Source organism: Vanellus vanellus (assembly GCF_965231255.1).
Source record: "Vanellus vanellus genome assembly, chromosome: 7".
Lineage (NCBI taxonomy): Eukaryota > Metazoa > Chordata > Aves > Charadriiformes > Charadriidae > Vanellus > Vanellus vanellus.
Genome location: NC_138912.1, coordinates 31,972,323 through 32,000,169, shown reverse-complemented (window position 1 = coordinate 32,000,169; position 27,847 = coordinate 31,972,323). Strand labels below are relative to the sequence as shown.

The window sequence follows — 27,847 nt, the reverse complement described above, 5'->3', positions numbered from 1 at the left end:
CCTAAAATTTAGTTATTCTAGGATTTAGAGTTATTCATTTATGAGACGTCAGAGTTCCCTAACTCCGTGCATCCAAACTCAGACGAGATCTCTCTGGCCCACCCAAGAGATGATGAGTGAGGCAGAAATCTGGATCCATCTTTTTAGCAGGAAAAATGTATCACTTGCAACATTGAAACAGGCAAAATAAATCTTGTACCAGCTTCCAATGGCTGATGCCTATGACTTGTGCTAGGAAAAATTTGTTAAGACGATTCATATCAGGGTTCATAATCCTGACACTGTCTAAGAAAGTCTCTTATTTTTGTTCTGCATTCCACAGGAGGGTTTGTGTGCAACATCTGGTTTTTATGAAGATGTGTTATTAACCAACAGACCTTAATAAGATCTAGTTGAAGTGTTTCAGACATTTTTCTCCCTGCTACAAAATATCAACTCAGCAAAACTGAAAATCTTAATACTGAACCTCTTTTTCCACATGGAATTTTTCATTTCCAGAAATTTATGGAAACAAAGGTTTAAATCCAATTTCTTCTCTCTGTTCTTAAGTTCTTATTTGTAATTCGAGCTAAAATAGAGAGATGAAAACAAATATCCCCAAAATTTAAAACTAAAGTATTTTATTTTTCCTCTCAGGTTACTACTTACATTTTTCTTAGAGACCTAGATTTTCTTCCCAAAACTGAAAAGGGAAATTGTTTCACAGCCTCAATTTCCAAGATGCACAGCTGGATTTGTAACAACACTGGATGCTATATAGCTATAAGCACCCATAGCACAGAATATTTACTAACTGTGGAAATACGTAAACCCAAAGGCACTTACTGCTGCACGTTGTGAATGATGTATTTCTGTAAATTATTTAAGTATACATATTTCATTTAAGCCAAAAGTTGTGATCCTAGACGATCTGAAATTGTGCTGTAGGCAATGAGTTGCACCTACCGACTGAGATATCGAGGAATCACAGTTATCATAACTCTCCACAAAATGGAAGCCCAGCCTCTGCTAGCGAAGGACTCTTCCCTGCACCATTGTACCTCGCATCTCAAGCCTTTTGAGAGTTCCTTTCCACGATTTAAATTTTCTTTTATAAAGCTTTTCTGAATCAATAAAGACTCAATATAGGAAGATTGCCAAATAAATTACTTTTCATTTCTGCCCACAGTTAAACTCCTGCAGGGATCTGGAAATATATCAAGATCATTAGCCTTAATGTCTATAATACACACTGCTTTAAGGTGAAGCGAGTAGTAAAACAGTTTCATACATTAACCCCCAACACTCGAGAGACCTGCAGGGTTCCTGACAGCGCACACACGCAGCTCTTACGAACACTTCTGGAGCTCTGTGCGCTGAAGGGAGACAGACATTCTACCAGCGCGGGTCTGAATAAAACACATGTGTTGATTTCTTTTTAGTACCCGATTTGGATACTCTGTCAGGACTCACTTGAAAACTAAGCAATGTGTATTCTTGCTGGACACCTACTACGAAGCAAATAAAACCACCAACTGAGCTGTGTATAGCTTATTACACTTGCAGGGCAACTACTCCCTCATTCCTGTACTGAAAATCCCCGTATATGCCCAAACACGAGTAGAATTTTCCCTGTGCTTAGTCTTTCCCAAGCTACTCATTTACCTCATTTATTTATGATGCAATTTACCCTATTAATTTAAAAATCACCAGTGAACATAAATGTGGAGAATTTACTTATGCTGATCTGATAAAAAAAAACTAATAAGCTAATTTAAGTTGACTTTTTTTTTAATTTAGCCGACTTTGATGCAGCAAAACCGATAATTGGAAACAGGTCGCATCCACATTTTAATTTCTTCATTCAGTCTTATCCTTGGTTAGTTAAAAAAAAAAAAGAAAAAAACTACTTCATTGCCAAATTCTTTGGTAATGAACGCACACAAACCTATACTGAGAATCCAACTCTTCTTCTCAGCTGGCATATAAAGCACTGTAAAATAATTCATTATTTAATAATTAAATAGCTGGATAAAACTAATTAATGCCCAAAATTAGCCCGTAGCACAACATTAATTACAAGTTTGCCCAACAGCCACCTCCCTGTCCTAATTAGCCTCAATGATTTCAAGAAACCATTAAGAAAGAGAGACAAACACATAATCCTACTTCGTACTTAATAGAAACCTCTGCGATACAGCTTTCAAACACCAATAACGTGCCATTTTAACAGGAATTTGGAGATTTCCAGAGTAAAGACGACTCTCTCAGGCACATTATGTTTCATTTCTAGTAGACAATAGTAGATTTTCTTGTCACTTATCGACAGTGGTTGAAATCCAGGTCAAAAGCTTTGGTATGGAAGACAACCAGAAAAAGAAAGGATTGCCTGATAGAGCTGAATATTATACTGGAAGTGCCCATCTGGCCCGTGCTGTCCCATTTGCATTAACCACAAAGTATGCATTACATGGAGTACCTGACATTTCTATTCTCCAACACTAGAGTCTGACAATCTTATTTGACATTTACCAACCAGCGTTGTCAAAATTCGCCGCTTCAGAAAACATGGCAAGGTATTGCATAAGTCATCATATATGTTCCTGAAACACTGACGATAAAAACAACTGTGCACTGACCTCATTAATAAAAGTCTGGGCTCCCCGCGGGCTTAGGAGTAAGATAGCCCTTCGCAATGTGTCCCGATAGCGGTTCAGCTCTTCTGTTTTCATGGTAGTGAAAAGGTTGGCAAAGACTCTGCTGATGTTCCTGTCCACTTTTTGTAATGATACATCAAGTCCCAGTCTCGAGGCCTGATCGAGAAATCCCTGCAGTCCGCGTATATCTGTAACACAGGAGAAAGAAAAAAAAAAAAAAAAAAAAAAAAAAAAAAGAAAAAAAACCACTGCATCAACTTTCGCCAATTAGGCAAGCATCGCTAATTAGGTGGAAAAAGACTATTTTTCCTGCAGTGCTGTCAGAAGAACGGTGTTCCACACAGCCGTCTTCCACAGCTCCCTTTTATAGGCAATGCCAACAGGGAAATACCATCAATTACTTTTCCCCAGAGGTCTCCGAATGGCTCTCAGGAAAAGCCAGTGCACATATTTGGGTGGCTGTGGACACCTCCCCAAAAGCTCAAGGCCACAGGGTTTAACACTGGACAAACAAAAAGACAGTCCCACCCCAACAGTATCAGAGTTGGAATGCAGAAATCCGGGCACGGATGAATAAGCAGGAGGATAAATCATTCACCCCTAAGCTCCTCTCCTTCTACCACAACCTGTCTTACATAAGATCATGCCCACGTTTTCCACTAAATAATTACAATATCCAGAATCCTTCCCTTTTTTCTTTCCCTCTCCTATAAATAACCTACCTAACCAAAGGTTAAGCATTAACCTGTAAACCTGTGAAACAGCACGCAAAGCCCCAAACTAAAAGGATATATTATAGTGTAAAAAAAAAAAAAAAAATAGCTTTCAGTAGGGGAAATCATGCAAACAAAGCCCTTCAAAATCTGTTCCTTTGAGCTCTGTCCCTCAACTTCAGGCTGATTGAAAAAAAAAAAAAAAAAAAAAAACCACTATTTTCCTTATCACATGTGTTAGGACATTAACACAGAGGAACACAGTTTACATAATTTTCATGATGATTCTACTGGTTCAAACAGTACTCTCTTCATGACTCTCAGCGTTTTTCTATAATAAATGTCTGAGTGTTTATTTTGTAGTGAAATTTAGAGCAAGAAAAAGGTCAAATCTCATACTGAATCAGGTTGCTCTCAAAATTAACAGTGACCTGGCACAACTGCACAACTGTACCATGTCATTATGACCCCTTAATTATATCTCAAACGCATATTACTGTCTTGAATAAGAAAGTATTTAACTCTCTTTTCTCATATTCATTTCTCGCACTTTAATCATTAAATTTCAGCTCATGGGTGAAACCGAATGGTGTAAGTTAGAGTACATCTATTGTTCCCACAACAAAACCCATTCTTCGGAAAACTTTACCGTAATTCTATGATTTCAATATAAAAAATGATTTCCATAAACTAGATCGTAACAGCTGGTGGGGTTTTTTAAGTCCTGGAAACAACCAACTGCTGACAAAATTCGAAGTGTCAATACCACAGACATTGGAAGAAAAGTCCGAGGACTGAAAACTAGTCTGATTCAAGTCAGTAGCACGCCTTGCTGCCCCGTCTGGGTGGGCTTTTAGACCACCACCAATCTTGGTGTTACGTGGCCATAGAATATGCACGCGAACTACTACTTTTTTCTCCCCCTAAAAACATCGTAGGAAACCTGATACAAGTAACACCTTGTGAGGCTACAGCAGTTAAAGAATTTAGCTCATGTACAAGTGCAATGTATGAGGGTCAGCAAGGTGACTAGCAAACATTACATCCAGAAGAAAAGCACTGAAAGTTACCTTGAAGAGCTTTGTGTTTCCACCCAAACATGGAAACGCTCGTTAATGTGACTAATCCAGCTTCAGAAAACAGCTGAATTACAGAGAAACGCCAAAAAGGGAGAGAATTTAAGCTAGGCATGTCCCAACCGCTGCAGACTCTACTGTCTTTCTAACTTGGATTCAGTCGATAGGATCATCGCTCCGGCCAACCCCACCAGCAGGAAAGGCGCGCTCACTCATAAGGGTTTTGCTGGTGGCTTAGGCGCGTCTATAGCGGTTTTAGCACACTGCCAAATACCCGCTGGACTTGCTCACTGTCTAAAAGCCTGAGTCACTGAGGAAAGGAAGGGGTTTATCGTTCTGCGGGCATTTCTGGAAAATGCCAGAAAACGAGCACTTGTGTAACTGCTAAATATTGCAAGTATGTTGGAATAATGACAGTGACAAACAACTCTTGTTTACGGGTTGAAGTATTTTATTAAAGTTGTCAAGCTAAGTTTGGATTTTGCTAATTTCAATTCAGTAAACCAGCATTCGTTACTGTACCTGTGCTCACTTCCTGGATCTGTGATACATGCAACACAAAGATTTTTCTTTTAATGATGTTTAGTCCTTCCAAATTACCAGAGCGCTTGACAAGCGGTAAGAAAATGCCCTTTTTTTATAGTTTAGTAACGACTTGTCTTTTTTTGTGCAAGCATCTAACGTTATCACCGCACAAAGGCAAGCTGGTTACAAAAGATTAACCGTGCCGATATTGCTCTAGGTTTTTTGCTTTATGTTTTCAGCTGACCTGCTGACCTGCTGGTTAGAAATATTGCTGTAGACCAGCGCAACACACTTGATGCACGTGCTAAGACTATCTGGACTTGGGAGAGCATTTTGTATTCCCTTACAAATTTTTCCCCTAAGGAAAACAGACTGTCTCCCAATTTGAAAAATGGAAAGGATTCCGACTTCTTCCAGCTTGAGGACAAAGCGATATTTGAGGGAGAAGAGCCCGTCCGAGCTCAAACGTACAAGCACAATCTGTCAGTTTTTCACAGATATAAGTGAATGTGAATTTATTCAGTGTTGGCAATTAGAAATAACTGCATGACTATCTTCCTGAACGCTGACACGCCTGTTCCTATGTGACACTGGGGAGGAGGAGAAGGCTTGGTGGGGATTCAAAGGTGGAAGTGGGAACTGAAGAGCAGTGCTTTCAGAGCTCACTAACAATTTTAGGTGCCTGCGTAACGGGATCTTTTTCACAAATAATTATTTGCCATCGTTACCAAGAGGGCAATCATTTCTTAAAATGTATCAGTACATAAATACACAGACACATGCACATATGCAGGAGCATCTGTTTATAAATCATAATGAATTAGGCTCAATTTTATCTGACATATCACATAAGAAAGCGAGTTTGATGGCCTCATTTTTTTTTCCTCCATTTAGTAGAACACAAATCCACACAACATAAAAGAAAAAAACCTGAGCTTTGCTTCGTGGCAGCTCAAACAGAAATATTCACAGAAACAGTTATGAATTTCTTTCCCTCTTCTCATAATTTAGGACAGTTAATCCTTCATTTTCTTCAAGATTAAAAGCAGTCTTATAAAAGTCATATAGAATTTAATAAAGGATTCTATAAATGCTTTTGTCTGTTAAAATACATGTGCTTTCCATCTCTTGTAGCCTTAACAGTAGCTTTTTAATAAAAGTTCAGATTCTAACATGAGGGTTATCCAGAACTATTACTAATAAAATAATTCCTTGTGCTCATTTATTTCATACTTTATAGGAAAAGTACAGCAATCCAAACTCAATCACGGTCAAACACTTGTGTCTGGAACATCTGACAAATGAAAGACCAGTTTGCTGTAACTACGCACCCTACAGCCATCTCCACCTTCAGTTTTCCAATTAGTTACTTTTGCTCAGAGTGTAGCCTACATTCAACCTTAAAAATCACATAGTACTATTTTAATTACTTAATTCCCCACCTGATTTGTGTGTGCTCAACACGCAGAATTTCAGAGACAGTATTTGGAAGTTTCTCTTTAGACCATATCAATTTCTTGAAGATGACGCAACACCTGCACCCCAGGAGGAAAATGACACTATACAAAATGCCCGCAGGTGAGCATTTCTCATAAAAGTCATCTGTAAAACCATACAATTGGCTATGTTAACAATACTCTAGCGTCAGCCACAATCATGTGAAATTAGCAGGCTGGAATCGGAACTGATTTACTAGAGCTTCATAAGAAAAGCAAACTCCTTATGAACTTTGTGTCTCTTCTGTCACATCTGGCTGGAGGGAGAATATCTGCAGCTGAGAGCCTTCTTCCTAACTCTGACAGATACACCATATGTTCAGGTCTGACAACAGAAGACCGAGACAATTTCAGGGATAACTGTTACAAGGAGGGAAAGGAAAGTCTTGATGCACTGCTAAGATATGAATTCTGTCACTGTGACTGCAAAACTAATGCTTGCCATAAATAAAGGGCTTTATTGTGCTATAAGGAATAATGGAATGTATCATTTCCTGCTGGAGGTTAGGCTGGTTGACTGGAACACAAACATAAAATAATAGTACTAAATGTGGCATTAGCTACCTATACATAAAGCTTATTGTCGTCTACAAGTAATTACATTTTATTGTATTTATCGGTAATTTTATTTATACTGAAAACGTTTGCAGAGTCTACCATAGCATTCATCTTTCACAAATTTACAGGATCTGATTCTTGGCCTTGACACAAGCAGCTTTAAGCTATTATTTCTGTGTGAAACACCTGTGCGGTTGAGCACAGCTGGCCTTTAAGGACGGCTCATTGTAGAAAGACATTTCCAGGAGGTAGAGAGCATTAGGTTGTCTTTTCAAGACCAGTTCCTAACCTCACTTGACAGAAATAGAAGCAGCACATGGCCGGGAAACATTTCACTTTGGGTAGAAAACAGCCAGAAGCAAGCTGAAGTACAAAGCTGGAGCTGAAGGCAAGGCTAAAGAAGCACCAAGAAATAATTTCACACCCTTTCCTTCTTATCCATCACCAAGCAAATTCTGGAAGGACTGGAGTATTGTCACCAAGCTCTATTTTCAAATGACCTACAGCAACCCTTTCACTTACACACTTTTAAGAGGGAAAAGTAAATAAGTGTGAAAAAGAGATCGGGCAGGAAACACTGAGCTTTTGAGTTTTCTCATTTGGCGATTGTAGGCTTCACGCTTTTCTTTTTTCCAGAGCTAGTTTTGTTTGAACATTATTGTGGCAATATATTTAAAGCAGTGAGAATAGCTCCAAGAAGACTTGGATAGTTTCACTATTTTAGTATTTATACACTTGTAAAAAATATATTCAGCTATCCCAACATTTTAGGAACAATATCATGGCAATTTTATATATATACACACTTATACTTAAGCTCCAAGATAAGACAAAAATGACTATTTCTTACCTTTAATACAAAGACACTCCACTTTATTGCAAGTTTGTCTCTCTTGACTGCAAATTGGACAGAATACTTCCCACTTATTACTTCGTTTCTTAAGAGAGAATAAAATACCCATTCTAGGATTCACTGATTTGGAAGATAACCTATAAGCACTCTGAAACAGGTTTCCTAAACCACTTCCGTTTCACGGGTTTCATTCATTTTATTTTACAACGGCTGTTGTCCCTCATTTTTGCAACTGCAAATTGCTTACATAAGAAATAAGGGATAATAAAAGCGGTGTAAGAAACAGAGATGCACATTCTGATGATCAGACTCCTGCTGCATTGTATGCTTTCTGAATGAATGATCTGAATATTATAGAATCATAGAATCATAGAATCATTATCTTTGGGTCCTCGCTACAGAGAATAACCTACTTGAAGGATTTGAATATACTCTGGTATTTTAGAAAACAAAGCGGACATACTTCAGAAGTAGCTCCTATTCTTAAATTAATAAATAACAAAATTCTCTTCCTTCAAACAATAGAGCAAAAATTACTATTTATGCTTTCAAAACGGAATTATTTTGCCCAAATCATCTAGAAAAAGTAGACAGTGAGGAAGCACTGAAATTTTCAACCTAAATATTCACCATATGATTTTAACTCTTCAAATAGAGTGAATAGACCAGAAAGCGTAATAACAAAGTCTGTTACAATAGATACATTAATATTTGAATGTAAATGCTTATTGGATCCCAACGCAAATGTGAAATGATATTATTAAGGTATTTTTTTCTACTTTTATGAACATTTTTTTCTTCTGTTCTTACAATCTCTCTGCAAGCATGTAACATCTCTCTCCACCTGCCACTTTTCCTCGTGTCTCTGCCTGCCATATTTCCATAATCAGGGCTAAGATAATTGCTATCAGCCAGATAATTTTTCTACAAACATTAGAAATCACAATTTCAAAACAATGTCTGTGATTTAGTCACCCAATTCCTAATAAAGTTTCACTTCAAAAACTTTCTGCTAAAAAAAACCTTTGCCTTCTTGTACGCTTTTAGATACGCCACAGCTCAAAGTAACATCTTTTTAACTATACCCTATTTTATTTTTTTTTTAAAAAGAAAGGAAGTCAGTAACTAGGTAGTAGTTATAATAGCAAGTACATATAATAGCAAGTACAATAATTCCATGAATTAAATTGGATTTTTTAATTACTCAGCTTTATAAGAACAGCTGTACCAGAAGTTCTACTGAGCTCCACAACCTGTCTCTGACAAACAGAGCGTGAACCAGGAGCAGTCGTGGAGCGCTACTTCTCTCTAACAGTCTCCCAACAACTCACAGTCCGCAATGCAGGGCATTCCTCAGGCAGCTGTGGTCTCGATGTATTTCTATGTACTACACAGGTGTATTTCTGCATTGGAACTCTCAGTGGCTGCCCCCTCCACAGGATAGCACCGTTTTCCTTTAAGCCCACGTGCACCGTGAGCAGCCAGATTAGTTCACCTTCAGCATTTTAACCCGGGAATTTTCAGGATCCCGTTGGCCTCTCCTCTTTTTACACCTTTCTCTCCCAGATAGTTCTGCTAACACCGATGAAACACAAAGCAACATGCCAACGCCTGTACTGTCGGACCAACCGGGCGCTACGTAACGCTGCCCAGACCTAGAGGCTGCATAGCCTCTTCTCAAAGAGATCTGGAGAAGAGGAGGCTGAGGGGAGACCTTATCACCCTCTACAACTACCTGAAAGGAGGTTTTAGAGAGATGGGAGCTGACCTCTTCTCCCTGGCGACAAGTGATAGGACAAGAGGAAATGGGTTCAAGTTATGTCAGGGCAGGTTTAGATTGGAGATTAGGAAGCATTTTTTCACTGAAAGGGTTATTAAACATTGGAATAAGCTGCCCAGAGAGGTGGTGGATTCACCATCCCTGGAGGTGTTTAAGAAAAGGGTAGATGAGGTGCTTAGGGACATGGTTTAGGAGTGGTGGTGTTTTTATCAGGGTAGGTTAATGGTTGGACTTGATGATCTTAAAGGTCCCTTCCAACCTCACTGATTCTATGATTCTATGAGAGAAAAGCAAGAAAACAGAGGTTTCTGGAAAGAATAAAGCAGCCTATCAGAAACGTAATCTTTGAAAAGTGCAGGGAACATTGATTTGCCATTTAAATCTAGATCACAGGCTGACATTTGTCCACCTCTCTGTAGAAACTGAAAATCTTACCACATGTATTTTGATACAAGCATCAGGATTAATCAAATGCAAAAGTCTACTCAGAACCCCTTGTGATATCAAAGGCTGAAGCCTGCATAATGGCTGCAGAAATTTTTTTATTGGGCAGTTATACTGCTTACATGATTTTGTTATCAGGCTTTTAAATATGACAAGGACTTCGAATAGACACAAGTCATAGGTATTGGTGATTTTCACTCCTGAACAGATGGGAAAGGGACAGAACACACCATAAAGCCAGATGTGTTGCATGCACAAACAGATGTTTTCAGATTCAACTTACCGTAGAAGGCTGACATCACTATTAAAAAAAATATTAAAGAGTTACTCTGCACAACTGACGCTTCATACCTGAAACAGCTGATCCAGTCTGAAGGTAACTGGAGCTTCCCAGGAGGCCCAGAAGCACAAAAGGCTTTTAAAGGCTACAACAGCCCTTTTCTATTTAGCATAAAAGGTCAACTACAGGTCTCTCCTGCTTGATTTTAACACTTAGCATTCAAAGGCACAAGGGAAACCACCTCAGGAAATTCATTACTGTTAGAAAAAAAATGTGGACATATGCTACAATTGGTGTAAAAAGGGAATTCCCTGAAGAACTAGCATTTCCATTCAAATCATCCATTTAATTCTTCCAAGTGCAATAATTGCCAACTGTTTGCCCAATGGTAAACCACTCAAATGAGCTGTAATAGCTTCTCATCTCGCTATTGCTGTTAATATGTTAAAATACTTTTAAAGGCACTATGCAGTTGTTATTGCTGTCTCTTCTTATGAGACAAAAATAGATGTATTGACAGAAACTATAGTATCACTGACTTGTATTTTAAGTTTAAACAAAATATTTCTTTCACCTAAATTAATTTTAATTATTGCAGTAAATTAATGAGCCTAATATTTTTTATGGCTGAGCATAAGTAATTCCAAACAACCAACCACCAGTACGTAAGGAAAAGATATCTTTCTTCTTCTGGAGGACTTAGATGCACCTTCCTTAAGCCATGTTATTTTACATGAACATCTGGATTAATAGTGTCCGTTTAGTATGTTGGGACTGTAAGCCCGTCTGCTTTTACACAAGTGCTATTGTTACTGTATTGTAAGTTTGGTGTTTGTACTTTGATGCACAAACTATGTTCTTCATAAATAAGACTGGTAACCCTAAACTAGGGATACGTAAATGCAAGTAAGCGCATTCTGAATCAAACCAAGTGTGCAGAGGGAATGCCTTAAGCAGAGAGGCAAAATGTATCTCTTCTCATGTAGAGAAAACCAAAAGGCACCTCAGAATTTCAAAGATTCATTCTGTATAGATTCATTTGTGTATAGCTAAGTGTCCAGCAAAGAGAAGGTAGAAGCACAAGCCTTTGGTTTCAATGGATTGCAGAGTGAGCCTCCCTCTGGTTTAAATCAACTTTAAGTACTGCACATTCCAATCTCGAGAGAGACAGCAATGAAATTACTGCAGATAAAGAAATTAAACTCCCCCTCGAGGAAAGGCTACTGGCAGGAAGACCTTATTCTTTTATATGTGTAACAATAATTATTGCTTGCATTTATACGACTCCTTTCAGCTAAGGATCTCAATGTACTTTATTATACTGTACAGGTGTTTATAAAGTATACGCTATAAATACACATTACAGGAGCTAGTTGATGTTATACCGACTTAACTACATGTCAACAAATAGTAATTCAACTCTCTATTGAAGAAACTTTCTCCCATTGCAATATTTCTGCAGGTTCAAGTAAAAGTCAGGTGCCCTGCACGGAAAGGCCATCAGAGCTGCCAGTTTTCACGTTGCTGGCACCATCTACGGATGGAGTCCTCTTCAATGAGGAAACCGGAATTCTCTTTAAGGTTACTGTTTCTCAACCAGCCTCAGAATTTGGATAACTGAGCCCTTACTGATGTTGATTTCATACCATCTCCAATGCTCTACACTGAGAAATCTAGAAGTCACTTTGGCAGATGCCACAGCTTTGCTCCATTGCTTGCTTTTCAGAGCCTTCAGTAGATGGTGGAACACAGGCACCGAATCCGCACCTTGTTTTCAGCCTTATCACCATTAGTACAGCGCGCTGTGATCGAGTCAGGGCCAAGCCGCAGTTATCAGTAAGGCTCTGTGTCACCACACCACACACACCATATGGACGCCAGCTCATATGGAGCCCGAGCAGCACACAGCTCACCTGCCCCAGCAAGCCCATCCTGAACCACTTGGCGAGCTAAGGACAACCACGTGCATATTTTGAGCACAGAACCCACAAAGAACAACCCTCAGGCCAATCTTTATTTTACTTAAATGATATCCACCGGGCTGTAATGAGGACGGTGGTAGCTGGAGTTTAATTTCCTTGGCTAGCCGTTTGGCTCGCAAAGCACATTTTCAGAGACACTGAATTCAGAAAATTAGAAAAAAAATATATGTATCATTCTTTAATTTCCTACTTTTTTAAAGCCCGTTTTTGAAATATAGCCTCCATAAAGCTCTGCAGAAAAATGCAAAAGTATAAAAAAAAAAAATCATCAATTATAGGCTCCTCTGTTCTCCAGCGTTTTCTGTTAAAAGCAAGATGAGAAGGATCCCTACTGAGATAACAAATCTCTTGGTGGGAGCAGGAGGGAGTTGAAAACAAAATCTAAGTTCACGTCACATATAATGACCGTCAATTAGTCCCTCTTGTAAGAACATGCCAATAACAAACAAATAGAAAAAAATCAATTGCCAATTATTCATTTGCATTATGACAACTACTTTTAGTATGATGACAAATACAAGTACTCCATTCTCCAACAACATTGACTCCGATCCCAGAGGAGGAAAAAAAAACCCAAACAACCACCACTAACAAACAACATGCTAGAGAATAAAAACATGAATCTGGTTATACTTTGTCATCAGCTACAACCTCCTCAGGCATCCTTCCTGTTAGCTCCGTGCTTTTAGAAAATAATGAGTAATGATTACCGAAAGGACAACCAGTAACACTAAGGTGGTACACTGTACCAAGATCAGTGCCAAAAGATTCTCTGCTCGTCATATTGCAAACAAAAGTAACACGTTTTAACAGACTGAAAAATGAGATGGTTTAGGCCTCAGTCCTACAAACATTCAAGTGTGTATTTAGCTTCGTGTAAGGAAACTCAAGCCAAGTCTCCTCCCACGTACCAAACCTCTCAACATATGAATAAGTGTTCACACAGCTACTACACACTGGGATTTATTCCTATGATGATAACCGAGATAATCACTTCAAACACATAGAACGCATTTCCACCTCCTGGATGTGAAGCCCTTCTTTCTTAAAACAGCAATAAAAAAAAACAAGCAAAAAGTTTCACTCCTTTTTAACCAATCCTCCTACGCAACCCTCCTTGCCAAAGGACAACCCTGATATTTTAACAGCTTGCGCCCATGACTGAGTACACGGCCTTTGTGAAGGCAGAGGAACCTTGCTCTCGACAAGCACGCCTGTGATGTGTTTCATATGTGCCCAGACACAAGAGCCATTACCCAGGCTTCACTGAAGCACGCCGTTCGAAAATTAGCCACCACCTGTAACAATAGCTTCTCTTCTTCTCCTTACCGTATTTCTATAGGGCAACAGCAAAGAGAAATATTTACAGGCTTAGGAAAATAGCGCCTCCTCGTTAAAAACTCAGCTATAGAAAAGGATAATGGGAAAATGGGAGCGTATGGCTACACAGACTTTTCTGACTCCATTAATGCGTCCCACAGATATTTAACTAAAATACCTTTCTTTGACTAAAAGCAGTCAAGTACAGTAGGAGTCCCTTGTTTACTAGTCGCAGCCATCCCATTTGGCAGCAAAATAAGTCCCCAAAAATTTCCAGTTGCAACTAACTAGAAAGTTATTTTGAAATCTAGGCTCAGATACCTCAGTACTTGGCCAAGGGAAACAAAACTTCCCATTCAAAAGCAAGAAGTACTCAGGGTTCTCAGTTTACGTCGGTGACACTAGGGGGTTTTATTTGCATATTTATAAAATTGGGGGTTACTATAACACCTACTTTGCATAAAGAGATGTGTAAATGAAATGAGAGCTGTACGCCTCAGCAAATTTAAATTGAGATTTGATTGTGGGACTCATCAAGACAAAGCTGCAGTGCAACTCCCCCAAAATCTGACAAGCTTTTATCGACTCGTTACAGCCATTAATATGAAGGCCGGTTAGGAAGTCCAATATACCCTAAGGTTAACATCTGAATGAAGAGGTCTATTCCGCGCCCCCCCTAATTAACTTAATTCCTTAGCTAATGTCTTCTAATTTACTGGAAAGGAATTAAGCAATTCTGAATGGCAGTGGGAAAAAATTTATCATTAGGAAAGGCTGTGAAGACCGTCTCTGGTGAGCAGCACGGTGCAGGTACTGGTATCTTTCGTGGGTGCTGGCAAATCTGCACACCTTAACATAGTTCACAGGAGCAGACACTGTGCTAATTTCAGTTACTTTAAATAAAGCAACGGCTTGGAAGAGGACAAAATGTCATGCCAGAAAGGATAGGATAATATGTCACTGCTGGGCATCCAAAAATCCATCAATCATTAAAGACAAGATTTTAATGTAATTACTGACTTCTCATTTTTCTATTCTTGTAGAATAGCTGAAGAGGGGAAAACAGACCCCTCTCCTTAAGACAAGATTACATTACTACAATGCAGTGAAAAGAAAATATAAAAGATAGTAAATTCACATTACTTTTACATATTCCTATTCCTGAGAAAAAACTAAATCTCCTGAGATCATGAGAACAATTTAACCATGTGATGTTTTAGTATAAAGGGATGGAACATCTATTTGAACTCTAGATGAACCAGCTGCAGGTTTTCAGATTAACATACAGAGTTTTTATTTTTATCTTTATCTTTTATTCTGCTCCTCACACCAGGTAATATCCCAAGTTTTTATTCCTGGGGCACAACACTTCAAGCTCTTCCTCTTTATAGCTTTAAAATAACTTCCACGTACCACAATTAATCATAAAATGACCAGATAAAGACTAACATTTCTCACTCTACGAGCTCATTCACGCACTGAAAATAGCTTATACCTCTTTTAGTTGTTTCAAGATTTGAGTTTAATCATCCTGATAATCACAGTGCTTTGATGCTACATAATATGCTCTAGCACTTCTGTGTCTTTGAAATATATTCGGTTCATATGATTAGTAACTTTTTGGGGGTGCAGGGTGAGAGACTTCATGTCAGGAGAACGTGACCCAGATCTCCAAGAGACCACTTAAGAATGCCAGCTGGAAATCTTCGGAAGGCAAAATAACACTGAATTATTTTCTTCAGCTTAGACGTCTTTGTTATTTTATCATCTCACGCTCCTCATTTTAGCAAAAATAAGGTTCGTTCCAGTTCAGGAATTTTTTCAAATCTCTTCATTCACTCATATAATCATTCCTCTATCATGATGTTGCTCTTGGTCACTGAGTACATTAACAGATTTCATCTGCACCTTCTTCCTTCTCGCCCTTAATATTTATTTAGATGCATCTCCTGAGATAGAACTACAATGACTTCTACAGCAGCACAGACAATATAGCTGTAAATTTCAGGGAACGAGACAGCCACGTAAACTGCTGGAAACACCCTTATTTCAAAACCTTCTGGCAAGAGGTTGCAGATACAGTTTCACACTTCATTTCTTTTGACATGTCCCCAGAACCACTGCTGTGCATATCTAGTGACAGTATTTGAAACCTCACAGCCCAGCCACCTCCAAGGCTCTATTACACTCTGTACTGTTTGCATGAAAAAGAACCATTCTTTTTTCCCCTGGAAACAAGTATTCAGTGTTTGTTTGAACACAGGTCTTTTGCTCAAAAAAGCAGAATGAATGACCAGTAAAATGTGCTTTAACACCGGAAAGAGAGCGAGCTGGAAGTTATGCTCTTGAGAGTTAGGAGGTCACGGATTAAATTCTTTACAGAGTAGAATTTTTTTTTTTTTCTATTTTTTTATGTAGAAAGAGTCAAATACTAAAAATATCAGTTTCTGGCTATATTATAATAGTATCCCGATTTATGCATTCTTTCACCCCCTGTTGCCAGGCCTTCCAAGTTTGGGGGATGAAGAAAAGATGACAACATTTTCCTATTCATGTATCTCTGATTTGCATACTCATATTCCCCTCCGGTACAGTAACTCCCACATCCTCTTCTATTTCATACAAGTACAATGGGATCACATATACATCCATGAATTTATATCATCTTATTTTTTCTATTTTATATTTCACCAATTGAAACAAATTAAATTTTCTTTAAAGAGTGGAATAAGTCCCTACTCTCTTCTTATAGAGCAGTCATTCATTTCCATTTGATCAATGATCAATTTGATTCTACAATGTTGAAAGGATTATCTATGTGTCTATAAGTACTCTTTCCCAGCCCCAACTAGGAAAAGTCTTATGAAAAACATGAGTATCTGTTTAAATCTCTGTAGTATGAGAGGCAGGTAGGGGTAATAGGATACCACTGCTTTAGCATATAATAACAATAACAAGCAATAAAAGTATTTCCCTTGAACAAACATGGTACAGTTTAAGTGCAGAAGCCAAAGGATGAATATTAGAATAAATATAGACTAGTTAATTGAGGATAAACATACCAGGGGGGAAAAAAAAAACAAAAAACACCACCCTGCTTGAACTTTGCAGTGCACTGATGACAATTTGAAGAGGCAGTGAGTAAAAAACCTACTTAGAAGAGAAGAGAACGAATCATCTGAAATTTGCAGTGGATTTAGTGAAGTGCATAGTCCCATGGGCTAGAGATGTGAAGAGAGATACCAAGGTTGACTGTGAAAATGAAAGAACTGGACACCGAAGAGTGCCATGGGAATATTGAGGCAAATTCTTTTAGCAACTACTAAAGAACAGAAAGGAAAAAACAACACAAACTGAAGCGTATCCTCAAGCCTGTTACTGCGTTTACATTTCTGCCCTGGTTGTGAAGACAGAGAAACAAACCAAAAATACCCACAAGCCAAAATCAACTGAGAAGAGTCCAAACAAACAACCAAAACAACACAGCGTCTCTTTCAAGTTTAGATGCTGGAAAACTGGAAAGGATCTTTCCACTCGCAAAGATTTTTTAAAAAGAAAAAAAAAGAAAGAGTAACAATCATTAGGCCAGGGAGATAACCCTTCCGTGACAATGTCAGTTCTGTATTCAAACAGTTGGACTCCTTCTCTCAGAGGTCAACAAAGATATACGTTGCTTTAAACTTTTACTCAGAAATCAAGCATCAGCTACACTGGGCAAGATTCCAGACAAAGTGCAGTTATCCAGGACAAGCACCCATCAACGCGGAATCATAGAATGGTTTAAGTTGGAAGGGACCTTAAAAATCATCTAGTCCCAAGCCTCCTGCCATGAGCAGGGACACCTTCCACTAGACCAGGTCACTCAAATCTTCGTCCAACCTGGCCTTAAACACTTCCAGGAGTGGGGCCCTCCACAGCTTCTCTGGGCAGCCTGTGCCAGTGCCTCACCACCCTCAGAGTGAAATTTTTTTCCTAATATCTATTCTAAATCTTCCCTCTTCCAGTTCGGAGCCATTACTCCTCATCCTATCGCTACATGCCCTTGTAAAAAAGGCAGAGATTGTAAAACATGGATGCTCTTATTCATAAAACCTGTTAAATCCCACCTTCAGAAAACTCTGCCCCTGTGCTGCCACCTCCCCGTTGCCACAGGGATGCTAGCTCCTCCCCTTCCTCCTCCTCTCTCCCATTCTGCACGAGGCCAGAGGTCCCCTTCTCGCTGCGCCTACCCCTGCCACGTCTCTATTCACTCCCAAAGAAGGGACACCAAACAGAGCGCTACTCTCATCCTCTGTGAATGCCACTGCTTTCTTGCACTGAGATATCCCGTTTTCCTTGTCTTCCAAAAGAACAGCCGGGAAAACAAAATATGCCGCTATGGAAGGTGCTTCCAGTAAATCATTGTCTTTAAATAAATAAATTAAAGGAAAAGAATTGTTTCTAAGTCATGTTTGAAACCTTCAGATTTAAAAGTATTTCGGTGGTTACTATTTTGGCCAATCTTTACTGCGTTATCTTAATTCTGAGGGAGAAGGAGTCGCGCGCTCCTGAGGAGCTCATGCCTTCAGTGGAAGCAGAAACTGTCACGCAGGCTCAGAGCTGGGCTATCGCTTCCGTCAGCGGCACACGGAAAGCCGCTACTTCAGCACTGCTGTGCAGCTCCCAGTGTCCGCTCTTCAAAGCGAACGTTAAAAACCCAGGACAAATCTACACAAGTTATTGAGTCTGGGAAGCGGGCTTCGTAGCGGGAGACTGAAGAGCTTCATTCTATAGAATAGAATAGAAGGTTAAGTCTAATGAAAATTTAAACAAAGATAAAACTTGGGATAGAAAATTCTTTCAGTGAGCAGAAAAAACAGCAGAGGGAGGTCTGTTAGCCAGAATCGAAATCAAAACAATCAGAAAATAAATAAAACAATTTCTTAAACCAGTGAAAAAAACTGAACTCAGAACAATTTCTTTTGAGATGTAGTGATTACGATTAAATGTTTACAAGCCCCACGTGAGAGTTTTCTAAAAGATATGCAATAGCTGAAAGAACTCAGAAGCTTAATTTGAAAATAAAAATGTGATATTCTATGGCTTGTGTTACACAACGAGTCAAAGTATTCTGGCCTTAAATCTTTGACTCTTTGAATTTAATGAACGTTTGTGTAGCTTTGAAAAAATATTTGCAAAGGTAACAAAGCAACAACATAAACCTGAAAATAAACCTGAGCAGAAAACCAAGTGCATTCTCAGCAGTGCTGCATCATTGTGAGCAGGTGACTGCATGAGTAGGGGGAAGTACACACAAAGTTTCATGGAAATTTCCATCTCATCTGCACGAGGGCTTCATACGGCTTGACCACAGATGTCAAAAGAAAAGAAAGGATATACGCTGAATAACCCAAAATTAACAAGAAAGAAAACGGAACTCTCAGTTGCCTCTGTATCACATTCTGTAGGATTAGACAATACTGTGACTCCAGAAAGGATCTATCCCAAGGAAAGAAACCTCAGTTGCATAGGCTTATTGTCTTAATTCCTCCCTCACTCTGAAAACTGCCTCTACTAATATTTAAAATAATATATTTTTTAAAATAACCACCAGAAAAACTCAGATACTCTGAAAGCATCAAGTTGAAAATATTTAAAAGAAATATCTCCATTGGTATTCAGACAATATCCCACAAAAAATGTAGCACATAGTTTCAATTACATAAATCATACCAAAACCGCTTTACATAATCATTAAAATTTGCATCTTACACATATTATGATGAAAATAAGTTTATAGAATACCTGTTCAAAAACTTTTCCTTGTTCCCAATTTTATAATTCACTATTGCGAATGAATTTGTGATGTTTATCTGACACTGCCTTTGATGTTTCATATCTTAGTTTCTTTTCTTCCTTTTTTATTTTTTTTAACCAACCTATCCCTTATTCCCATTGCAATAAATAGTCACTTTGATTTACATTTCCCTTCAACCAACTGAACAGGATAATACACATATATATTAAAAAAATAAAAAAAAATAAATGGAAGTTCATATTTTGTAGATTTTTAAGACCAGGGTTTGAACTTTCCTTTTCTCTATTTGTGTTTACAATTTTGTGACATTGTCAGTGGAAATATAAAAACAAGCTGCAAATACAGCCTTTAAAGATATAAGCAGCCATTTGTTGCAGTTTTCTACGTAAAGAATAGGACCAGACAGTTAAAAGGACAAGTTATACGACAGAGGTTGAAAAACATCACTGTGTCTTTAGACAGACACCACCTTCTTTCTTCTTAAAGACTTTCCAAAGGTCTATATACACTCAAATGTCTGATTTCTCACTCATCAGACATCAGTGCCTATTTCTGTTGCAGGCTGCACTTTAACTAATTTGAATGTCTGTTATTAGTAGATTAATAGATTTCACAGAATCTGATTACTGTTACAAACAAAATGGTCAAGCTCCACTTAAAGATGCCCAATTTCTTTTAGCCTCTACTAAAAGCAGCTGAAAGTTATGTTAGACCGAAAATTATAATTACCATATCCGGCAGGTTCATTACATTTATTTGATACAATTTTTAGGGATTACACTACATGGAAAGTGATAACTCTGTACTTTTGCTTTTAATATGTGCATATAAATAACGGCGATTTAATAAAATTAGAAGTTATCATTCCTCACAGCAGCAGTTATAAAATCTTTAACATCGCTCCTTCTTCTGTGCAATTCTCTGGACTCGACTCTGACCCCATCTACTCACCTCTACACCAGAGCACCCTCCCTTTCACCCCACCCTCACCTATCAGTCACTCCTCCCATTAACGGTCTATCACCTTCTCCCCTTCCCCCTAAAAGGGCTCCTGCACCACACTTTAAAGCGTCTCTGAAACAGCGTGGTCCCCTCAGGGACTTAGTAAAACAGCAGGCGGAGTTCCCCCAAGCACCGCAAGTCAGCCGGGGTGGCCACTGCCCTGTAAGGGACATAGCCAGGCAAGGAGCTGAAGAGTCCAAAAGCCTTTCCTAACTCATATGTTCTCACGCTTGCAAACTGGTTTACCTCAAAAGTCCCCTTGCTACGGTGATGCTGTAACATACATTTCATTAACAGTGATGCCAGGATCCTCTCCAGAATCTCCAAAGATGCCTCTCTGCCGTGCCCGTCAACTCCATGTGACATTACTTTTCCCACACTGCCCAGAGGTGCTGCAGCAGGGGATGGCAGAATGGAGGAGAGGGCAAGAGAGCTACAAGAGAGGGGAAGGAGAGGAACCAGGGCTGGGTGAGGTGTTTTGGAGAACCACTGCCTTGGTAGGTTAGGACCTGGCTGTGATTCAGAGAGCGAATGGTCAGCTCCTGAAGATCCATTGTGCCACTTCAGCAAACTCATGAAAAGGGTTAAGAACTCATTAGGATCAGGCCTGAACTCTTCCCCTACAAGAAGGAATTCACTCTAAAGAGGTTTTATTTCATTCAACAGTATATTTTCTTTTTATATTCTGCTGCAGTTAGGAATGTGATATTCCGTAGCACACCTCCAAATTGCCCATCACACTTGAGCGGCATTCCCCCTACCTCTCGCTTGGGCTCTAAGGCTCAAGTGTATGCAAGTTCTTAGCACAATATTCCTTCCCCCCGGTGCCCCCCTTCATTTGCCCGACAGAGACTAAGATCAGAAAAGACAGCTTGGTCTACTATTTCCAGACAGAGAAAGAAATGGGCAAAACCAGTCCATTTGGATAGAGGTGGGATGTTTAGTTTATACAGAGAGAAATGCCAGCTCTCCATACAGGAGCAGATTTTTTTTTTCCATGGTTTCCTGCTGCCTTGATCCTGAATAATCTGTAGCCAACTGTGTTCATCGGTCTGTGCTTGCCAGGCTGACATGCCCTTCCTCTGCAGGTGGTCATTTTAGCAAACATCATCCAACTATTTTGGAAAGGGAATAATATTAAGAAAGCATTGGCAAGGTGTCTTTTGGTACTAGCAGATTTTGATCATGATAATGCTTATTAAATCTGATACACTAGATGAATGCACACATTTTTATTAGACATCTAAGGAACTGTATCATGATGCATACAAATATTCAAGTTCTGATATTAACCTTTAACCATAGTCCAAGCACTTGGTAAAGAGATAAAACAATTCTAGGTAAAAACTTTGAAAGTACTGAGCTACTATAACTAATAGACCCATGACGTAAATTGTCAGAACACTAGGTCTGTTCATCATATACAGATAGGATACAGGTAGAGAGAGTTGAATATTTTGGCCACCAGCTACACCACACCTAGCAATGCAAAACCAAACTGCATTAAAATATGATTTATGTCATTGGCAGTGATTAATTTTAATCAATTTTAATAACCGTAGCATTAGAAAGTTAAATTCTGTGTCTTTATTACCAATGTAAGCAGGGTTGCGATTACTTCATTCATAAAAAAAAAAACATAGTTCCTGAAGGACATAAGACAGAAAAAGGGAGGGAAGATGTCCAGACTTCAATTAGACATCAAAAAATACCAAGCGATACAAAGTAATGATATCTGCAACTGTGATTTCAGATATGTAATTCCCAACAATTACTGGAAGAAAAATTAATCTTTTCAACAATCTATCATTTGGGTTTATCTAAAAGAATTTCCTAATATACAAAGCACATTTGAATAAATATCTTGCCAATGCTCTTCACGTTTTTTCATTATCAAATCATCCTGTATTTACTGAGTTGGGGGATAACAGCACACCGAAGCCAAACTTGCATGTCATCTACCCAGCGATAGGTACTGTTAGCATTTCGTGACAGAGGATTCCTCCTCTGCGGAATTACAAATCCAGACAGAAAGGACAGTTGAGGAAAGAAAAAAAATCAGAGTCAAATTTACTTTTCACATTAGAAATCATGGGGGATCTGAAGAACCTTCCAATACTTCAGCTGTCTGTCCCACCTCTGGCACCTGGCAAGTCTTACAGGATCACATCCAGCGGCATACTTAGAGGTCTGATGTTGCAAAGAGATGCCTCGTGACAATTCCAGAACTTTTGAGTCTACTCCCCAATAAAACTGTTAAGCAACTAGCTACTTTGAATACTTTTCTAAAAGAAAATAATAATTTAATTCTGGATGTCTGTGCCCCCACTCCCCATCTAAATCATTAAGAGTATTTTTTCACCTGGGTATCGCAAGAACCAAACACTTTAAGTGGGTAAATTTTCCAGATTCTACATGAACAGAAGCAATACTCTCTCACTTTAAACAAATCACGAAGAAACACATCCCAAGGCTCAGAAACTCCTTACATTCTATCTTCATTAAGATCCAAACCTCTGAGACCTGTTTAATCCAAGCGACGGATAGCTCTGGCGTATTTGCTTGTCTCTCCTGCTCTCTTCCCCTCCCCGGGCAAGACGGGGTATTTGTAAGCGTAAACAGGTTCACGGGAAGCTGCTGCTTGGTGGGCAAGGCTTAAGAAAAAGCAGTACTTGGCAAAGAGATTAGCACATGGAAGCACGTAAGGGCGGGGGGAGAGTTTTCACAAAGTTGTTCAGCTCTTCTTTTAAGAGTGAGGAAGGGTCATTAGTGAGTGTGACTTAAACATTTCGGTTTTATTTTCCCAGGTTACTGGATGGAGACTTGAGATGATGCTTATTAGTCAGACTTCGAAATACCAGACCTACCCGGTACCGTTAAAGATGTGAAAGAGATGTTACATGGTTAATCACTTTTAGATACTGAATAAAGTACTCAAAGTACTCGGGCATTGCAATAGACTGCCCAGGGAGGTGGTTGAGTCACCATCCCTGGACGTGTTTAAGAGACATTTAGATGTGGTGTTGGGGGATATGGTGTAGGGGAGAACTTTGTAGAGTAGGGTAGATGGTTGGACTCGATGATCCCAAGGGTCTCCTCCAACCTAGACAATTCTATGATTCTAAGTCTCTCTATGTAAGTGGCTCTGGCAGGGCGACAGACACTGATTCTCGTTCTTTGGGATTCAGAAGAGAGGAGGCCCAAAAGAGCAAAAATCTCAATATGTTTAGGATGTTGCTGCAGTCTTCTACAACAGAAGAAAACCACGTAAGGAAAAAGCCATATGTATATGTAGTTTTGTGTTCTCTGTCTTGTCTATGACTTTATCTCCATATAGCCCATTTAAAAGTTGGATATGTTTCTCCTTTTGTACAATGATGCATTTTACAAGATGTGTGAGCTGTACCTATGCTGTTCTTGGGCTGGGGCTGTTTTAAAATTGAGTAAAAGAAGTATTTTCCCTTCCAGAAAGTCCCTTGTTTCAGATCTAATCTGGAACATCAGCAAGTGTTACCATAAGCTACTGTACAGCACTGTATGGCTGCCATGAAGAAAGTAAACTCCATCCCAGCCAGACACGTACAGCTGCACAAGTCGTCCACTGCGTTTCCCTTCGGGCATTGCTTAGGGCCATTTCACTCTCTGGCCTGTCTTAAAATAGCCCCAGAATTTTACCCAGGGATGGGTCTGCAGCCCCCCAGTACTAAGAGACGATCAAATAGCATCATCGACTCAATTTTAAAACCAGGTACTAGCTAGATTTCAGTTACTAAGTTAAAAAGCAAACAATATTAAAATCTTTAATATCCAGGGACTGGATAGATTAAAACCATTTGCACTCTGTGATAAAATCTATTCTCTCACATCGTTTACTGCCAACATGGAGGAATTTAGTATCTATAGTGAGTGACTTATTAAAAATATTACCAGTGATTCTTTTTAAAAATCAATTCGTGCTGATAATTTCAAAAAAATACTAATTAAAAAGCTATACTGACAAAATAAAGCTAGTCTAATAGGATGCTGGAAGGATCAATCACTATAATCATCTGCTGCCATAAACTCTATGGGAAGATTAAAAACCTGATGCTTCAAAGGAGGGGAGAATTCTTTTAAAATATAATTTGAACTTTTCTTCTGAAATATCACGACCGTCATGATCCATCACCCGCAATCACTGCCCAGACTTACAATAAATCAAAGCTATGATTCAATGGTTACAATCAATCATGTGAGAGCAACTGGTGGGAACAGCACTGCCATGTCCAATACATGCATTTCAGATTATACATGATAGACAGTGTTAGTAAATGGCAAACAAAAAGCTGAGAGTGAATGCACAGGACTAATAAAACCTTATACAACAACTAATTAAAGCAAACAAACCAAAAAAGACAGAAAATCACCACAGACATTCAGTTGAAGCAAAGCTACATCGCCTAAGGTGCATGGGAGAGAGTGATTATTTACACATTGGAAATTAAAAGCTTACTCAAAAGAGATGTTATATGCCACTCTATCAGAGGAATTAAATGACCTTGGAAGAAGTTTAAGCTGTGAAAGCGTTATTCAGGTAGAAAAATGACCAATAACCATAACATAATTTGGGGCTGTTTTGCAAGACTCTCAGAAAGTGAGGGTTTGGGGGATAGAATTTATACAGAAACCAAAATATTTGCCCATTTTCAACATGTAAGAAAGATCCACTCCAGGCTACCCACACTTACAAACAAGTATTTGGTTTAAAAAAAAAAAAAAAAAAAAATCACTCCACATCAGGTCTATAATACAGTTTTAGCCTAAGAAAAGCCTATCCCAGAAGAAAATATCACTATGGATGACAAAAAAAATCCAGAAGTGTAAGTGTGTAAATTAGATAATTTGGTAAGATATTCAGACAGATTTTTTTTTTTTTTGTCAGTGTTTGTATATCTACAACCATGTATCTAGCTACCAGAAAGCATTCTGACAGTCTTAGTTGCCGTAAGAAGTCATCAACCTTTTACCTCCTATTGGAGAGCTACCAAAGACAAGTTGCTTTAGTCAAATACCTTATGCAAAGACTTTACCAGGATGGATGATTTTATACTTGCACGTTCAGAAAAATAAATCTAAATTGAATAATTGGAATAAATCTTCTTCACAGCCTTCTTGTATAGTTCACGCAATCTATCTGAACTCATACTTCCATGCAATAAATTGTGAGAAACACATCACGAAGCACCATCTCAGAGAGAAGTAGTATGTCGCCCAGCCTTCGTTCACCACACAGGCTGAAATTTTAATACAGAAATTGCTTTCATTTCCTGTGAGGAATTAGAATGGCTTTTCTCCAGTAAACTGTAGATGTCTATTAAACAAAGTTATGGTGAGAAACAGAAGACGAACATTTAAATTCGCTGTCAAGAGTTTTCATTTTGATTATAGCAATTTCCAGTTTAAAGGAAATGAATATCCAGGAAAGCATTTAAAATTAATCCTTCCCTTCTGAAGTAGCACTAAAATTCAGTTAGGAGTGAAATATGATTATTTCATTTCAAATCTTGTCATCTAGAATAAAAAAGATTCAATTGTGTATTTATTTGGCAGTAGCTCACTAGGCAGAGTAAGGTGTCAAAGTCTAAAGGGGTTCTAAAATTCCAATTTCAGCTTTACTGCCTTCCTTCATAAACTATAGATCAGTGATAATTACGGTGCCAGCCTAGATTTTCTTTCTTCAAATTCCAAGTATAAATATCAGTGAGGAGCACTACTATATTTTAAGGTAGAAAGGAATTGCAAACCCTCTGTCTGCATAAAGGTCATCTTACCTCTTCCTTTTCTAATGCAAAATGAGACATTTGAGCACAGACAAAATACACAGTTAAACATAATGAGAAGGCTAAATGCCATTTCTAGTCTGTCTCCAATTACTGCACACAATAAGCATTAATATTAATAGGAGTTTGAGGAATCCAACAAAACAATGACTTGAGCCTGGGCCTCCCATCATCTTGGGAAGGGCTGTCCTGAAAAAATTGTGCTTGTCATTTTTACTAGGATATGACCATGAGAAAACTTGTTATCCACAGTGATGTGTGCTCAAAAAAATTACTTTAAACAAATTGGCATGTTCTAATAAGACATTTTACTTCAGACAAGTGTTAACATTTCTGACCCGCCCTAATGTTAACCTGTCCTCCAGTATTCTTTCCCATGGGGTCTTTCCTTCATCCCCTCTTCTCTGGCTGAACAGCAGAAGCAGAGTTCCATTCTCTTTCCCAGATACATTAATATCTAAAAACCGGGTCAGCCCAAAAGTTGTTGCTTGTTTCTTAATAATATTTTTACTGTCTGCTGTTTCCTTTCCATCCTGTCAACACCGTGACATAGGTCTCTTATTTTTGACATCGAATATGTACCCTTTTGGACTTTCCTAACAGCCACAGAATCACAGAATTTTCAGAGTTGGAAGGGACCTCTAGAGATCATCTAGTCCAACTCCCCTGCTAAAGCAGGATTGCCCAGAGCACATTACTCAGGACTGCATCCAGGCGGGTCTTGAAAATCTCCAGGGAAGCGGACTCCACAACCCCCCTGGGCAGCCTGTGCCAGTGCTCTGTCACCCTCAGCATAAAGAAGTTTTTCCGTGTATTTGAACGGAACTTCCCGTGTTCTAATACACCAACAGCCACTGCACCTTTTCCAGTTCACACAAAACGCTGGTTATCTTCCTGCTCGATTGTTCAGGCTTGTATCACCCTTGTGAGAAAACTTTCAGCAGCACAACTGATAGTCTATCAGTTCAAGCTCAGAGCAGCGTCCTTCCTCAAGCTGTTCCTTCCCTGTTTTCCACTCTATTCTTTTACAGATTACATGTTATCCTGAGCGTGCTTCACCAAAACCATCAGTTTTATCCACCAACTTGCAAGCTCCTAACACGTACCCACCTGTACCTTTTGCTGCACTTTCAGAAACTTCAACTAGAATTTTATCCTATCAGGCCACAACACTTTTCTGACATGAGCCTTGCTCACAAAAAAGCCAGTGTCCATCATGAAGCCTAGGAGAAATGCCATCATTAATTGCAGAGGCAGATGCACACGAAACAAGAAAATGAATACATTCTCATGTATTTCATTTATTTCTGTCTATACACACGCATGCTCTCTCCCCACGTTTCTATGTTACTTTAAAAAGTTCAAAAGGAAGTCTGGTAACAGTTGGGAACTCGGCAGAAGTTCGAGATGAACAAAAGCTACTGTTACACCTAATGCATACTGAGTCAGATTTCAGCTGTTATCAAGGGGTACCATTTCCCTTCCTACACATCGCACTGGACAGAAAGATACCTGAACTACCTTTGGACCCCAGAAACAGCCACCCAGCGCGCTCCCCTTGGCTTC

General features: G+C 38.9%; 1 protein-coding gene across 1 annotated transcript in view; it reads right to left on the bottom strand.

The window, feature by feature from the left end:
- Positions 1-27,847, bottom strand: part of GRID1 (glutamate ionotropic receptor delta type subunit 1) — a gene marked incomplete at both ends in the record, with an annotated part of 544,988 nt that overhangs the window by 239,174 nt on the left and 277,967 nt on the right. The window contains one exon of the mRNA XM_082486453.1: positions 2,619-2,824. Coding sequence (XP_082342579.1) covers positions 2,619-2,824 — 206 coding nt within the window. The remainder of the gene's footprint in view (positions 1-2,618; positions 2,825-27,847) is intronic.